Source organism: Labrus mixtus, chromosome 8 (genome assembly GCF_963584025.1).
Source record: "Labrus mixtus chromosome 8, fLabMix1.1, whole genome shotgun sequence".
NCBI classification, from domain to species: domain Eukaryota; kingdom Metazoa; phylum Chordata; class Actinopteri; order Labriformes; family Labridae; genus Labrus; species Labrus mixtus.
In genome coordinates, this window is record NC_083619.1 from 7,274,899 (window position 1) to 7,292,849 (window position 17,951).

The window sequence follows — 17,951 nt, forward strand, 5'->3', positions numbered from 1 at the left end:
TCAAGAGACTCTCATGACTCCCGCTGAAGCAAATAAAGGCATCAAACTGCGGTCCCTTCCACCTTCAACAGAGCTCTGCATGACACTCAAAATGCTGTGTATTGGGATCAGGTTGCATTTTGGGACTGCCTGTGTGCATGCAAATGACTCCCTGACAACTTTAAAGGTCAACACTCTGGAGTGTGCAGGTATAGCATAACAAACAAATATCTAGATTTCAGCAGAGTCACTCGATACTGCCCCCCACATTCATCATCTCCAGTCATATCACAATGAACACATTAGTATTGTCATCCCCTAAGAAGAAGATTTATGATCTTAGGGTTTAGATTAGATATATATCATACCAGCTGAGAACTGCAATCAATCTCAACTATATCCTGACTAAATCTGAAAAGACAGAATGAGACACCTTATATAAACATACAAGACCTTTACCCCCCCATAGTGTTTGGACGGGTGTCACCAGTCTGCCCTAACATGACATTTCCTGCATATTCTCCTCGCCTCGCCTCTTTTTAGACAACAATCCCTTTTATCTTCCCACGTCATCCAGCCCCATTCCCATTCAGAGTGATTGTTGCCAGAAGCAGGAGTATTTGGCAGATTGTTTTGGCAGCGGTTCTTCCATGTGACCATGGCTCACTTACGCCTTTTTTTTTTATCTCAATTAATAAAGTCACATGCTAGAACGTTACATAACACAGTTTGTTTGAGGGTACACATGGTTGTTTAACAAAAAAAAAAAAAAAAGGTTTGGATCAGGTGTGATCTTTTGCTCTGGCTATCCCTTATCCACATCCACAATCCCATCTGGATTAATGAACATCTATCCTATGTTCTGTAATCGTAACTACTACACTGATGGTTATTGATAGAAGTCAACCTCATTGCAACCTTCTGCTTTTGATTGTGTGTTTGTGAATGGATCTATCTGTGAGGATTGCATACACTTGTGTGTGTATCTTAGTAGTCCATATGCATATGTGCATCAGTAGATCAGTAGAATCCTCTGAGAGCAACCTTTTTTTACGTCATATACGTGTCCAATGACAGCAGTGTAATTAACTGTGGAAATCAGCCGTGAGAGGTGCATCCCCGCATGTCTACGATGTATTAATATCACACGTCCAAATAATTCCTCCAGCAACCATTTTTTAACCCTTAAATCTTTTATTTCTGATGCTTTCTAGTGATCACATTTCAACCTGTTGTTGCACAGACACATATTTAATGAGACGGTTTTAGCTTAAAAAAAAAAGCGCCTCACATAAATTGGGGAAGACTTGCTCTTGGAGACTGAGGGAGAGAGCAGTGAGCTGTCAGTGAAATGTCATGGCTCTTTAGGAGGTGTCGCTTAATACGATTCTTTCAGACAGAAGACGACACACACAGTCAGCAATTACAAGATATTAACGGATCACATTTATCATGAGACCTTCGCAGAGCTCTGCACTCACCCTGAACAGACTTTTAATGCACATTTATGAAAGCTCAGGAGCATATCGAATGAAATGTGTGACAGGTGCAAATATTAAAGGAACTTCTATTATCTTTTACAGTTAATCTTCACTTGTCTGCTCTTTCAGTATAATGTCCAAACCTTCAGTGTGGGTCTGTTTCGCCATAAGTGAAAGGAAAGTTTGTATTTCTTGGTGCTGTTCAGTGGACGGTGTCTCTTACAGACATGTCTGCAGCTGTCAGGAGCCGTCGTTTTTTCAAGGTTCTTGCTGCTGTCCGTCAATGTGTGTGTGTGTGTGTGTGTGTGTGTGTGTGTGTGTGTGTGTGTGTGTGTGTGTGTGTGTGTGTGTGTGTGTGTGTGTGTGTGTGTGTGTGTGTGTGTGTGTGTGTGTGTGTGTGTGTGTGTGTGTGTGTGTGTGTGTGTGTGTGTGTGTGTGTGTGTGTGTGTGTGTGTGTGTGTGTGTGTGTGTGTGTGTGTGTGTGTGTGTGTGTGTGTGTGTGTGTGTGTGTGTGTGTGTGTGTGTGTGTGTGTGTGTGTGTGTGTGTGTGTGTGTGTGTGTGTGTGTGTGTGTGCCTGTCTACGATGCTGAAGTGCTCTCTTTGGGCTGTAAGAGAGGAGCAGCATGAATAGGTTATTTCAGGAGGAGAAAAGGCATCCAGGAAGAAGTTGAATCACTGATGCTGCAAAGTCAAAACCATTGAATTTGTCCAAGTAATATTATATTTGTTAGTGCCAAAATATTGATTAAGATATTTAAATTATGTGGGGTAAAAGTTGTGATGTAATGATTCATTAGTAGTAAAGCCTTCCCCTTCACCTTTGTTGACGATAACCTTTGTTTTTCTTCAGCTATGCTCTGTTTCACCTTCATACGTTATCTCACAGTTATGACAGCTACAAGATTCAGTGAGCAGCTCCATAAGAGCAGTTACATCTGAGAGCACTAAACCCTTTGTAGAGTGACAATCTCACCGATCCAAACTTAAGTCAATTCAGCTCTACGCATGCAAAACAAGATTAGCGTTTCTCTTTTCAGTCAGACTTAAACTGTGCTGGAAGTCTGCAAATTCAGATCAGCAGAGACACAAGTTAGTAACCTGTCAGCAGCTGCTTGACTGAATGTCACGTTTAAACCCGTGAGAAGATCATTTCTGGATATTTTGTCAAACTGCTGCTGCATGCAAGAATGTACAGTTTTAGATATGCAGCGGGCTCAGATTAAAAAAACACTACGGATAGTTCATAAATAAATCTGGAAATATTTCAGTTTTTAAATGTTTGTCTGAATTAGCCTGAACCTGCATGATTGCATCATTTTGTCACTTTACACAAATAACTGACTGATGCAACCTGTAAATTGTACAAACACAATGTATCCCTCTTAAAGTGATTATTTCAAACACTTTCAGATGATAAATGTTTATTAAAGTCAGTATTTTGAGACTGTGGTCCACTGATGATAGTCTTGGCGTTAGCGTCAATCTCTGCTAATAAAAACTGATTGTTGAGTCGTCATTCCGACGATGTGCGAAAGAGAAGACTGATGACTGCTGAGGTTTTTAACTTCAAGGCGAATAATCAAATTCAACATTCAGTTGAATCAATCAGTTGTTCAATCTTTATTGTCCCAGAGGGACGATTTGGTTTGCAACAGAGGTCAATACATCCATAAAAAAAAAAGCACAATGACATAAATACAGTCATATAAAACATAACTACCATGAATATCACCATGATGGACGTGAGTGAGATAAGGGACAAGAGGCTGTGAAGTCTGATATTAACATCCCTTTTGGCTGATGTAATCACAACTGGTCACAGTTTAGTACGGGCGTTCACACCTTGCATTAACAATGCGTCTCCTATGAGCACATCAGAACACTTTAATGCCGTACATGAAGACTGAATGTATTATCATTCACACCCAGCGGGAGGCAGTGTTTTTCTCCCATTTGAGGAGGCAGTCTTTAATTCTGGACAGGATGCATGAGTGTTTACACTGCCAAACCAATCTGGATTTATGTGTGCATGGAGGATAAACCACTTCCATACCGTCCTCAGGATGCATTGGGCTGTGTTCACACCTTGCATTAAGGCTTACCACCTGCGTTTTAGATCCAGGATGGATGTTAATGCAGTCAGGATACTGTTTGGTTCCCTATGTGTAATTGCAGATTTTAAGATTCCTTGAACTATTTTCCTATAATGGCATCACATAGGTACTCTACAACTGAAATCTTTCAACATAGGCTGGGTTTATCCCACTGGACTTGCTTTTCCAAACCTAGCTGCTATGACAACCATTTCCACTGCATCCTTTCGTCATCTTAACTACACTCTGCTGCTGTCCACTTTAGCCAAACTTTGGCTCTGTTTACACTTAGCATTAACATCCTTCCTGGGTGATCGGATCACAAGTAAACAGCTTTCATGCTATGTGTGAATGCACTTGAGGCTTTGAGATCCGATAACCCAGACCACATAGAGGTGCTGCCTCCCATCAGATGACACATTTGGTCTTTTTATATGTAAAGGATGGAGGCTTATTTGATTATCCATCAGGCTCTTAATCAAGTGCTGTCCACTTGTGATCAGATCACTGACATCACATGTTGATGCCAGGTGTACACATTGTATCATCCCCTCAAATGAGTCTGAGAGAGGGCTGAAGAAAGCTGCACACAGCAATCTCTAACTGGACATAATAATGACATTTAAACCAAAATACCAAACCAAAAAGTGTGACGATATTATTTGACCCCTTTCTTATTTTCTTCTTCGGATGATACGACAGTATCATACATTTCATCCCATCATCATCCGTCCAGAGAGCTTTTTAGTATGACAATGTTAAAGTTCCTTTTTCTGAAACTCAACTTGCAACTGATTAATTCCCTCTCAGCCTGCCAAGCCCTTTATTGGCTTGGGTGTTGTTCTAATTTGGAGAGCAGTAATTTGCAATATTAGCTCATTTCTTTCCGCTAACCCTGACATGTTTCACTAATCAAAGCAAACACCATAATTGCATCTTAACAGCCTTGTCTGACTTTTCAAATTATCCCCAATTTGTGAGTGGCAATAACGTATGAAACCTGGCATGACACTTATTCATGATTTGCGTGGGAGCAGTACTTGTAGAACACTGGGAAACCTTCAAAGATGAGTGAGCCCTCTTGACTCACAGATTTGTCACTGAAAGTAAAACATCTTGCTCTAATCCGGAGTAAAAGCCTGCTTGTTTTGAAATACGTTTATTTTCAATAAATCTGTGACTGCAGAGAGACCTTGTAGAGAGTTGCAAACTAAAGAGAAGGAGCGATGGGAGGAGGGGGTACATGTGTGGTCTTATATAAAGCCCAGATGGTCCCAGAGAAGCACATGACGGAGAGATGGAGGGGTGGAGAGAGCAGTGTCTGTCTGTCTGTCTGACTGCCTGACTGGGGGGCTTGTGGGAGCCAACACCACAGGCTACAGCACCTGGGCGGATAGAGGCAGACATGGAGGTCCTTCAAGGGAAAGAGGAATGTCATGAGAGATACAAAGTTTAATTTTTACCCTGAGGGTTGAACCAATATATGGAGTTTGAATCCGCTCAGGTTTCTACTGTATTTTCATTAGTCTATAGATCCGGCGGTGGTCTAAAGTCATTTTCCTTCTGTAGAGGTAGATGTTGCTTTAGGCCCGGCCACTTCTGTTTGTGTACTTCCACTTGACCTTATTTCCTGTCAAACTTGAGGGAATGTGTGAACTTGTTGGTCACACCGCCTTTAAGATGACGGATGAACAGTTATATCACAACATGAGTTTATGGAGTCAGGTGTCCTGTGATAGCTGCAATGCTTTCTGCAACATCAGAGCTGCTGTTTGTTCAGCTTTGATTTGAAGAGACGTTCTAGACTGATGTGATTGTCTTTAGAAATACATACATGTTTATATGCAGTACTTTATGACAGTAACACTGATGTCTTACTCGTTCAGATACTGAGTGTGATTCCTGAATCAAAGAGTAATTCTGTCTAAATTTAACAGGACATATAGTAGTTAAAATCATTTTACTCTCAACAGACCATGTGGATGTATTCAAACTGAATGTTTTTATCCACAGATTTCCAAAGCTTTCATATCATTATATGATAAAGACAAATCTAAACCAAAAAAAATCCTTTGGTATTTTTGTTTAAATGACTAAACCGGTTTTTAGCCAGGGACCTTTGTTTCTAACTCTTTGATTTTCTGTCATCTTTTTGTTCAATTACCCCCCCCCCCCACCCCACACACACACACACACACACACACAAACAATTAACCAAAGGTCACCGATCAATCAGTTTTTAAACGGCTGACAATTACGTTTCTGTCAATGAACTAATCCAATTGACATATTGTTGCAGCCATAATGAGAGCAGTAACATCTGGTGCAAACCCTATTGCTTCAACCTACCTAATACAACGTAAATAAGGCTCAAGAAAGCCCCACTGAAAGATGTTAACCCACAGGATATATATTTCTTCAACATAAATTTCCCCAAAATACTCCAAACTGCAACAAACAAACCAAGGACACCAACCAACCCTGCCAAAATGAGCAGAAGATGATGGGGAGGTGCTGGACTAACATAATGGACCTTCATATCCAGTGCCTCCCCCAAAAATACCTAAAAACTAAACCAACAAACAGAAATCAGGATTACAGTGATCTCCAGCCCAAAATAAATGAACAAAACCCAGCAAGCTGAACATGCATGGGGTAAAGAAAACACCTGTTTGAGGGAAAGAGGAAAAAGTTAGAGGGATGAACAATCAGTTCCTCACCGCATGCTGAACAGAGTGTGCATGTGCCACAGACTGTATATACAAATAGACAGCTTGCCTCAGTCTCCTCCACCTGGAACAGGGTGAAGCCAGAATAACCCTGTGATGGGCGCTGACATATTGCCAATTTGCAACCAGAGTCTGCGCAGTGGGGATTGGCTGGAAGAGCTGTGGTATTGAGGTTGTGCCAATTCCTCCAATGAAAATACACAGTTAATTTGCCGATAAATCAGAACAGATTCTTGTGTCGGTTTAAAGCAGTCAGTCAACAGGGGAAGCTCTAAATCTTTTGGCTTCAATCTTAGGCTGCCGTTGCCAGATCAATCTGAATATTTAGTGTATGGTGTGTGCCCAACCTCGCTCACTCCTCACTGCTCCTGTAAAACCCCCTCCTCCTTTCTGAGCACACATTGCACACAGGTGCACACCAAGGAGAGAGAGAGAGAGAGAGAGAACCAGAGAGAGAGAGAACAGGGCTGCTCAAAACACTACAACAGGTCAGTGTCCACTGCAAACTAAGGGTGTATTCACACCTACCTTGTTGTTTAATTCTGAAATAATTGTTCAGTTAGCAGCACAGTGATGTTGTTTGCTAAAAAAGAGTCATGGTTCAACATGGAGCGCCGAGGAGACACACTGTCCTTTGCAGCCTTCTTGCTGCATGTCTGCGTCGTTGCAGAATGATAAGCATCGCATCATAAAACTGACGTTGTATCGAACACTCTTGCTGCTCAAAATGTTCTGAAAACGTTTGTAACTGTATGAACCAAATCAATACCAGGACAAAAAGTGCAGCACGCAAGATCTCCATGATGGTTTACTTTCACTTTGCGATTACCGCTTTACCCCGCCCCAGACCTTTTTGTCCAATGATTGAACGATCTTTGCACACGTGTGGTTTTGTTTACAAATTCTGGGTAAAATAATGATTATTTTGATGACTTTGAAGCTCCTGTGAGGAACTTTTGCTTTGTCATGATTTTGGCGCCCCCTGTGGACAAAGTAGTGAATGGAATTTCTTTGCTGTACTTGTCTTGAACATGAGTACCGCACAGTGCCTCTCTCGCTTTTTTGTGCTGTAAAAGAACATCCTCTGCTCTTCTCAAGGCATTCCCTTTGCTACTAAGTTTAAAAATCTGCATGGACACCGTGTACCTGTCTCCAACGTGTCAGGTTGAGGTTTGGAGAGTGAGCTCCAAAGATTCAGGGGTCATTGCTCTTCCCACTGTTTTCTCTCCCCTGTGTTTGTCAGGTTACCACGTGACCTGAGCCAAGCTGTCAGCCCGCGTGTTTACACACGTTTGTGTGTGTGTACCTTCTGAAAGGCACACACCTGGTTGCTGATAGTGAAGTCAGATGTACAAGATGTACAGCCAACACGCATACACACACACACACACACACACACACACACACACACACACACACACACACAAACAGCTGCACTCTGTCTCTGTGTGGGTGACGCTCCTTTTCCTTCCAAAGTCAACTCCAGACAGAGACGCTGCAATGTGGGACCCGCTGTGATTGGCGGGCTCTCTGCTGGGGGTTTCTCCTCACACTCCGCTGTGACTGTGGCTTCACTCTGAGCGTCTCCTCACCAACAACACATGTGTTTTGCTGATCTTCTCATGTGTCCCACCTGCAGCCTCCACTCCGGAACTATCAAAAGGTCTAGGATGCTGGAGAAATGTTTTTTGTTTTGCCCTCCTGACATGCGAGCACAGCCTGACTCAAAGACAAACTACAGAGGTTTGGGGGGGAATATAATCTGGCTGTTTGTTTTCTGAGCTTGTTGCTGTTTTGATCTCCAATATTTATTTCTCTCTTATTAGTCACGCTTGGCGCTGCCTCAGAGCTGAACTACAGCACCATGGGGGCAATGTGTGGATGTTGTTTTCAGTTGCTGTGGTTGTTTCTGTTGATATTTTTCTTCTGATGAACAAGATCGCGAATTCATTCTGTGACGAAAGAGCATGTTCATCTGGGAGGGATGCTGCTCAGTGTGTGTGTGTGTGTGTGTTTGTGTCTGCACAAGCTGCTGTCCCCAGGACTTGATGTCCTGCTGTCATGTCATAAAATAAGAACGTGTGGAGTAACTTTGTTGCTCTTATATAAAATCTGCTGCAAAAACTTGTTCAAAAATAAAGCTGCAAATAAACCTCAGTATGGACTGTTGAACAGCTTACAAAGCACTTCCATACAGTTTGTTGTGAAGTCGTTCATAGACATTAAGAGTAATGACAGAGATTTGTTTTCATGTGAACATGTTTTTAAAGAAAAAGAAACAGTAATCGCTGCAAAGAAAACAATGTTTTCAGAACTAGTTTTCTTATATTTGTCCAACAGGAAGCTTCTCTGATTGAAAACGTGAGTCTACTCAGTCACTGAGCCTCTGAAAATCAGGCTCTGCTACACACAGATAACACAGGCAGCAAGAACTAATGAATGAAGTTTTTTATTGTCGTGCCATTCAACTGTGCTTAGCAGGCATAGGTTTATGAGACCATATGAGGTCAGAAAAAGTCTGAACCAGAGTGCTGTGTCGATACCTTTACAACAGTCCAAAAATAGTAAACCAGGTTTCACAGTTTGAAACTCAGAATTTCAGACCTTGATTTTTTTCCTCAACAGAGATCATCAATAATTGACAAAATAAGTCACCATATGAAACTGAAAGAATCAAATATAAAATGGTTCTTATGTATTTAACAGTGTGCCTTCTTCAGCACGCTACTGAGGCAAAGTTAGAAAACCTTAACACATGAAAGCTGATTCATTGTTCTGGTGTTTATAAGACAATGACACCAAAATAACCCAAGTTTCCCACCTCTTAAACTGAATTGTATATAATCATAAATGTGGCATTTGGCCTTGAAAGATAGAACAGCTGATGGACTTCTCTCTTTAATTGACCTTCCAAAATTCAACAATTTCTTTATTCAAACCATCAACCATAATCAGTATGTCCTCTACAGTAGTCTATGTACCACTGTCATTTCTCTAAAAGCCTTCTCTTGATTGAGCACCTAAACTAACCGTCTCTTTATCACCAAGATCCTCGATAAAGCCGCGGCTCCTCAGTTATTGGATTTATTTACTGACTTTTAGGATTTTTAGTCAGCATTTAGAGTTAACCACTGCAGCACTGAGACAGCACTAGTGAAAGCTTTTAAATGATCTCTGAATGCTTCAGACAGCGGACTGATCCCTGAACTGAATCCTAGAGCTGGATTTGACAGAATTAACTCTGAAATCATGTTACAGACTCTGCGTAACCATTACTAGAGGCTATAGAGGCTATAGTCCTCCAAGCGGGCGGCCTGGGTTTGAATCTGACCTCATTTCCCACATGTCATTCCATCCTCTCTCTCTCTCTCCCTCTCCCTGATTTCCAGCTCTATTCACTGTCCTATCTCTCCAATAAATCTTTAAAAAAAATAATCTAGAACAATGAATTGGCATCAGTGGATCTTAGTTGAATCTTAGTTGAAAGTTGAATCCTTTTTATCAGGTGGATTTAAGTCTATAATGGAGTTTCCAGGGCTCAGTACTCGGACCAATTGTTTTTACCCAATGCATGCTTCCTCTGGTACATATGATTAAACACTCCATAAAACTTCATTGTTGTGCAATTAACTTACCTCAAAGCGTGCCTCAAAGACATCCAGACCTGTATGACAAGCATCTATCTGCTTTAAAAAAAGACAGTTAAACTGTTGTTATTGTGCTTGGCCCCAACACCTTAGAGATACATTATCTGATGATATAACAGCTCTAAATAGCATCAGCCTGACATCCATTGTTAAGAATCTGGAAGTGGTTTTTGTTTAGGATATGTCCTTCAATTTCCACGTAAAGCTGACATCAAGGAAAGCCTTTGTTCACACACGCCTCGTTGCAAAAAAGTGTGTTTGTTCTTTCTTTCTGTTGTACTTACCCTGCTATCTGTGTCCATTTATCTTTAAATTGCAGTAATTGAAGCAAATTCTAAAGAAAACCACAAAGATCAATACACTATTTCAACTTGTTTATCACTCTTAAAGGAGCAGCAAGTCCGGATGTCTTACTTTCCTGTATCCTAGAAATGCCCTTCAGGAAAAAAGTGTCCAAATGATCAAATTAGCAGTTATTCATATTTCTGCTGGATCACGAGTGTGTTCATGTGCGCCCATAAACACACGGACAGACCCAGCTGAGGTTATGGAAGAGGTCAGGAGCGAGGGACCATCTGATGCCAGCAGATGGAGTGATGGAGGGAGGGAGGAGAGGAGAGGAGAAGCTCCAAATCAGAACGACAAGACCGAATGCTTATCGGCTGCTCTTAAGGCGCTGATTTCACTTTACATCCCGTCTGCTCCAGCGCTCCCACCTCATGCTACTCTTTATGGTAGAGGAGACTTATTTATATTCAATAACCGTGAGCGTGGTATATGAATAATTCTCTTCATTATTTACCATCCTGGCATCATACTGATGGACATGCTACTTCATATACACCTTACTGCTCAATCTGATTTGGCCAAAATGGACAAAAATGACCTTTCAGGATGCTCCTCTCTTCAGTACTGTGCTTAAAAGAAGTTGGTATGTTATGAGTCGAGTGCTGCTGTTGGACCTGCTGCAGCATTATCTCAAAGACACGTTTGCCTCCCCGTCACCTGAACTCACCTCCCCCTCTCTCTCCCTGTCTTTGTTGTAGAACGGAGCAGTTCCAGGCGAGCCGGTGAAGAAGGATGAAAACTCCCGGAGAGGGAACTGGGGCAACCAGATTGAGTTTGTCCTCACCAGCGTGGGCTACGCTGTGGGCCTGGGCAACGTCTGGAGGTTTCCCTACCTCTGCTACAGAAATGGAGGAGGTAAATATTTAAATGTAGAGCGAGGTTGATTTTTATAGACCAAGTGTTTGACTCTTTAAGTGCTACATTTCTAGATCTTGAATGCATTAGAGCCGAGGGCTTTTGACAACCTCAGAGCAGAAAGAGCCTCACCCCCAAGATCTCTAGGAACCAATGCATTAGAGTACAGTTTGAATGTGTTAAAAAAAAAACATACAGTGCACAGGGGGAGATGGGGGACTTATTGATGTACTGAAAACTAGGAAAATGTGTGTTGATAATGGAACCTTCTTTTTTTTTATTTGATGTTGTTATGTGTTTTAAAACCTGCATAAAATGTCCTGAAAGTTATTGGTTGAGCTGTATGTGTGAATGCAAACAGCCATATTTTTTCACTCCGACTTAACCTGGAATTTTCCCTGCAATACCCCTTGTAAAATATCTGTGTGAAGTGGGGATGTGAGAACGCAGCAGGAGAATGCATTCCCAGTGAGCGAATCACAGGGGGTGGTGATTATATTCAGCTACCAGCCCACGACTATAGACTCTATAGTCAAGTGCATAGACTGTATTTAAACATGGTTGTAGTTTCAGTGGAGTCACCTAAAGCAGAGGATTGAAGCCCATCAGTGGCGGTCACCATATTAGAAAATGCTGTCTCAAACTAACATTTGTTCAACCTTTAACAGGAAAAGAGCTGAAGCGGGCCTTAAGCCTAATCAGCCCCGCCCCTTATTATGAATAACTCTCATCTTTCATAAAATCAAAACGGATGATATCTGTAGGGAAGGATTTAGAGTTTCAGGAAGCAATGTTTTGACATGACCACCAATTAAAATGTAAAGTTTGTTCCACTGACACGTTTTAATCCCAACACAACTCACAGCAACTTATACCATATATTAAAACCAGCTCAGAGAGCACATAAGCACAATGCTAACTACTGAGTGGCATCAGCTGTCAATAAACCCATTGATATGTCTGTTTATAATATTCAAGGTTCTGTAAAACAAACCTGAATTTCAACTGTTTACGTACTAAATTATGTTGTCTCGGTGACATTTGCACTGCAAATATTTGTATGAGTCCTATACATGCAAAATACCTACATTTCCATACAAGGACTCAATACATGTGGGCCATACATTACCTCAAACACAGGAGAGCTGAGCTTCACCAGCAGCTCACACACAATGATAAGGTCTTTGGTATTGTACAGTATCAGCTGGTCACACCGACCTACTTCACATGCCGATGCTCATATGAAAACATACACACACACACACACACACACACACACACACACACAGACGTTCCCCATTGAGTTCTGTCTGGTTTCTGGTCCAGCCTGAACCTCTGGAGAGTTGCTGCTCCACTGAACGGACTCAGCTGCACATGCAGTGACCTCTCTGCTCTCTCATGGGGAGGTTACCAGAGCAGATGAGGTTTATGTTTGCTTTTCTTTTTTTTTCTGCAGCCTGCAATATCTTAAAAGTTGTTCTATATTACACTCCAATCACACGGCCAATGTCTAGTTTTTGTGGTAAAGAAATGTGTTATGTATATTGTGGCATTTTCTTTAGTTTTGTAACTTACTGTATTTATTTACATATTTCCACATTTTTCATGGCTAAAATTGTTTTAATGAAAACATAAAGTGTTATTTTCCTGCTTAAATGTGTTTACCCACATGTCCTCATAAAGAGATCAAATCTCTACACTGTGCATTTTCATTCTTAGTCAGTTGAGACATCAGATGAACCAAAAATAATAAGACATGTAGCAGTCTTGCTCATTTAATTTTACTGTAATAACTAAATTGTCAGACAACAGTACAGTATATAACTGCCACAGTGTATACCTGGAGGGCTTCTATTTGTTCTCATGTAACACAAACATGTTCTTATATAAAATTAATACAGCACTAATGAATAAATAACAGAAATGTCACATCTTAGAATAGTGTGACTTCCTTCAGGCACTTTATTAAAACCATTGAGTCTTCATGAGGTTCCTTTAATGGAACTTCTTCCTGGAACTCAAACACACCTGTCATGTCTCTCCCCTCAGGTGCCTTCATGTTACCGTACTTCATCATGCTGGTGTTCTGCGGCATTCCCCTCTTCTTCCTCGAGCTGTCTTTCGGTCAGTTCGCCAGCCAGGGATGTCTGGGTGTTTGGAAGATCAGCCCCATGTTCAAAGGTCAGTGTCCTAGTGTTTGTGTGCTTACAAATCACACACAAACATTCATGTTTTATGGACATAATTACTTTACATCATAAGGCTTCTTATTCAGCTTTTTTTTTATTAGGATGAGTATATCTATGTTCTTCTTTTGGTGATATTTTTATTACTATTGATGTCGTGCTAGAGAAGTTTCTCAACACACCATCATCATGATCTCTGTTGTCATTCTTATTTAAGTGGCTTTTAGTAAGAAGATAAACTGTCATGGAGGATTGTGTGTTAAATTATTTTCAGGTGTCTGGCTGGACACAGTGATGATCTAAACAAAAAGGCTGTCTTTACATCTGTAACAAAGGATTTGGCCTTCATCCTTTCCAGATCTTTCATTTAAACTTCCTCTCCATGTTTTCTCCTCCTCTCCCCTCAGGTGTGGGCTACGGCATGATGGTGGTGTCCACCTACATCGGGATCTATTACAACGTGGTCATCTGCATCGCCTTCTACTACTTCTTCATGTCCATGACAAACTTGCTGCCGTGGACATACTGCAACAACCCCTGGAACACAGCGGACTGCAGCGGGGTGCTGGAGAAGAGCCAGCACCTCAACGTCAGCCTGGCTAACGCCACAACAAGCCTGGTAGCAGGAGTTACTGAGGTGGTGAACCGCACCAAGAGAACCAGCCCCAGTGAGGAGTACTGGAAGTAAGTTCCTGATGGATGAGCTATTAACTGTCAAACAGGGCTTTCACACAAAACTCCTAAAACTCTCTTCACCAGTATGTTCTTCTCCACTCTCTTGTTCATATTGTTGTTTTGTTAACTACACTTAGCATTCATATAAAGGCAAATATTGTCATTATTGAGAGCAAGTTAACAGAGCATTCCTGCACTGTGACGATTTAAACACACAAATTGAAACACATTTACAGATCCAGTTCTTTGGTCATGTCTCCTCTCACCTACTCGTAGTTCAGTGAATCATTTTCAGGAAAGACTCCTTCATACCTCTGATTAGTGTGGGGGTCAATTCTAAAAGTGAAAAGCCACAGAGGTAGCAACAGAACAGTGAAGTGTGTGTTCTTGTGCCACACCTGCTCAAGCTCTTTTTTCTGCTGCAGCAGTTTGAGAGTCAGAGCATCAGCTCCTGCTAACACTAGCACAAAGGAATGAGGACGCTTGAGGACCTGATATAGGACCTTTAGTGAAGACTTTCTGTTTGGGGAGAACATTTCGTGGCCACAGTGGTCAACCTGCATGAAGTATCTGACAGCCAGAATGTAACGTTTTGGGTCCTAATGCCGATGGGGCCATGCTTGGATGTAAAACCCTGCACAAGCTGCACGGTGTAAGAAGGGTTTGTTGAAGAGCAGGGTGAGGTATTCAGTTGTCCTCTCTGTCACATTACACATCTGGCTCATGTTGATGATTAATTTGATTAAAAGGAGAGACCACTTATCTCTCTCAAAGATATTTCATTGTCAGCTTGTGTCACTTTAAGTTGAAGAGCACAGATTGTGTAACAAACCAGTTTAATTTATAGTCTTTTTAAATCACTTCAGTTGCACATGAATTCATCTTAGTCCCCATAGTGGATCTTAACATGTAGACATAAGTCACATATCCACTCTGCTGTTTGAATTAACAATTGCAGTGTGCTCGTTGAAATGTGAGTCAGACAAACAGTAGCCTGCTGATCGACCCTGCTCATTGGGTGTTTATTGACATAATTAAAAAAGGAACAGGTTTCACCAAAAGAGCTTGATTTGACCTCATTGTGTTATCTTTTTGCACCTGACCCTTACACTTTTGATTTTATGCACTGGGCATGAAAGCACCAAAGAAAGGGGCAAAGTGCATTTCAAAATGTTTTAGTTGTTCCACAAAGTAAGACAAAAACATTTGGTGATGCTGCTTTCAGCCACTACGCTCCAAGACGCTGGAACCGTTTGCCGGAGGATCTGAAAATACCTATTCAGTCTGGCTTTTATGTAGGGGTTTTATATATAATTATATAGTGTATATATATATATATATATATAGATATATTTTTTTATCTTTTTTTGTTTTAACTACACATTTGTTATTTCCTATTGGTGTGCATTAGTCTAGTCTCTACTGCTCTACTTCTAAATGAATTTTTATTTCTACCCTGTTTTGTCACTATTTTATGTTTCTTGTTTTTCAGTCGCTGTAAAGCACTTTAAATTGCATTTGATTCGTATGAAAGGTGCTATATAAATAAAGCTTAATTGATTGAAAGTCAGGACACGGCCAACATCATTACACTGGGTTTAACAGAAGCTTTCACAATTTCAGCTTCAGTTGATCTATTTCAACACAACAAGTTGAATGACCGTGTTTCGTCTTCAAATCTATGTTCAGACAGGTGTTTGTTAAGCCTCAGGTATCTTTGGCACATAAGATGCTCAGATTCTCTCTTGTGTAATAATCCTGATTACAGCGCTCCTTTTATAAAACCACCAGATTTACGACAATTATCATAGGCATTGTTGGAGCCTGCATTCATCCTCCTTTCTCTTTGTCCTGACAATACTGTAATCATCCGCAGAGAAACACTGCAGAGGCAGATGAGACGATACGACCGTTTTACAATTATGTGAAGATTTTATTTGTAATCCTGATGACTGTTGGTATCGTTTTAATTCAGAAAAAGAACTGCCTTAAATGGCTATTTTGAATAAAAACACTTGTCAGTGCTTCCTGTTTCTGTAGATGCAGCCTCGTATTCTCTGCTTCTATCCTGATTTTATTTTGTTAATAACGGAGCCAGAGTAAAAAATACTACACTGTCCTGTGTGACACGTTTACCAGTACAGACTCATTCATGATATAGAAGCACTACAAAGCTCCAAATTTGCTCAGCAGAGTTGTAAAAGTGTCCAACTGGATTATCTTTGATTTTTTTAAAGTGTTTGCATTATGATTGTCTTTCTGTTTATAAGAGGGAGGTAACATAAAGGGACCCGTCCTCACTTCAGCCTGTCTGTCTCTCTTTGTCAGACATTATGTGTTGAACATCTCTGATGGTATCGGGAACTTTGGAGAGGTGCGTCTTCCCATCCTGGGCTGCCTGGCCATTTCCTGGTTTGTTGTCTTCCTCTGTCTGATCCGGGGCGTTAAATCCTCTGGAAAGGTCAGCCTCCCACACACACACAAATACACACACACACACACACACACACACACACACACACACACACACACACACACACACACACACACACACACACTCAAATACACACATAGACAGCAGGACTTAACCAACTTCAAAATCAGATCCTATTCAAACAGCATCATATCCATCTTTTCATGCACAGATATATATTTGTTTTACTTCAGATTTCCACAAACTGTCTGATCACCTGTGTGTGTGTGTGTGTGTGTGTGTGTGTGTGTGTGTGTGTGTGTGTGTGTGTGTGTGTGTGTGTGTGTGTGTGTGTGTGTGTGTGTGTGTGTGTGTGTGTGTGTGTGTGTGTGTGTGTGTGTGTGTGTGTGTGTGTGTGTGTGTGTGTGTGTGTGTGTGTGTGTGTGTGTGTGTGTGTGTGTGTGTGTGTGTGTGTGTGTGTGTGTGTGTGTGTGTGTGTGTGTGTGTGTGTGTGTGTGTGTGTGTGTGTGTGTGTGTGTGTGTGTGTGTCCAGGTTGTCTACTTCACAGCCACATTCCCGTATGTAGTGTTGACCATCCTCTTCATCCGTGGCATCACCCTGGACGGAGCCGTCAACGGCATCATGTACTACCTGACTCCCCAGTGGCAGAAGGTCCTCGATGCAAAGGTATTTCCCAAGAACAGGCAGATGGATAAACTGGAATTATGAGTTTACTTTTTGTGTCTTCCTCTGACTGCACGTGGGCTTGTTTTTGTAGGTGTGGGGAGACGCAGCGTCGCAGATCTTCTACTCTCTGGGCTGTGCCTGGGGCGGTCTCATCACTATGGCTTCCTATAACAAGTTCCACAACAACTGCTTCAGGTTAGTCCTCCACACTGAAGGCATTTTAAAGGCATCACCTTAACTCTACAGGGGGAAAAGATACCCAGGTAGAGGAAGAGGAGAAGTGGTTTCAGGTTGTGCAGGCTAAACAGCACCTCTCAGAGAGTCAGGGCCAGAGAGTGATAGACACAACGAGGAGCAACTTCAAGTCTTCAGGTCTGAAAGGAGAAGGGGGAGAAGGTGGGATAAGGTGGGACTGGAGAAGGCACAGTGTTAACGTTTTTTGGACTTGTGTTAAGAGGCTACTTGCAACGTGTTAAAAACAACAAGTGAAGGAAGCAAGAGGCTGAGGAGGAGGTTAGGACTGAGGAAGGGGGACAGGGGAGGAGATAAGGAGAGACAAAGATGTCACTCTCCTGAGCTTGTCCACACATACTGACAGAGGGAGGGGGTGAGGAGGAGGGATGAAGATATAATTTGTTCCTCTGCCAGGAGCTCGAGGTTGTGCTATCTGCACACACAGCTGCACAGCGGCCTAATCAGCTTGTGTTCTGCAGCTCTGTCCCTGTGGAGCCCGCTCGCTGCTCTCCTGTGACACCTCCAATCGGTGCACATGCAGAAGTGCAGAGAGCGTTGGACCTAGCAGAGGTTTGATTGGTGTTTCTAGAGAAGCTGCGAAAGAGGCTGAAAATCAAAGCCA

At 41.8% G+C, this 17,951-nt stretch overlaps 1 protein-coding gene across 2 annotated transcripts in view; it reads left to right on the plus strand.

Annotated features, from left to right (window-relative positions):
* slc6a9 (solute carrier family 6 member 9) overlaps positions 1-17,951 on the plus strand; it is an 88,194-nt gene that overhangs the window by 57,585 nt on the left and 12,658 nt on the right. For both annotated transcript variants that reach the window (XM_061043992.1, XM_061043991.1), the window contains 6 exons: positions 10,977-11,133; positions 13,183-13,314; positions 13,727-14,003; positions 16,323-16,455; positions 16,961-17,095; positions 17,187-17,290. In XM_061043992.1, the coding sequence (XP_060899975.1) occupies positions 10,977-11,133; positions 13,183-13,314; positions 13,727-14,003; positions 16,323-16,455; positions 16,961-17,095; positions 17,187-17,290 (938 nt within the window). The remainder of the gene's footprint in view (positions 1-10,976; positions 11,134-13,182; positions 13,315-13,726; positions 14,004-16,322; positions 16,456-16,960; positions 17,096-17,186; positions 17,291-17,951) is intronic.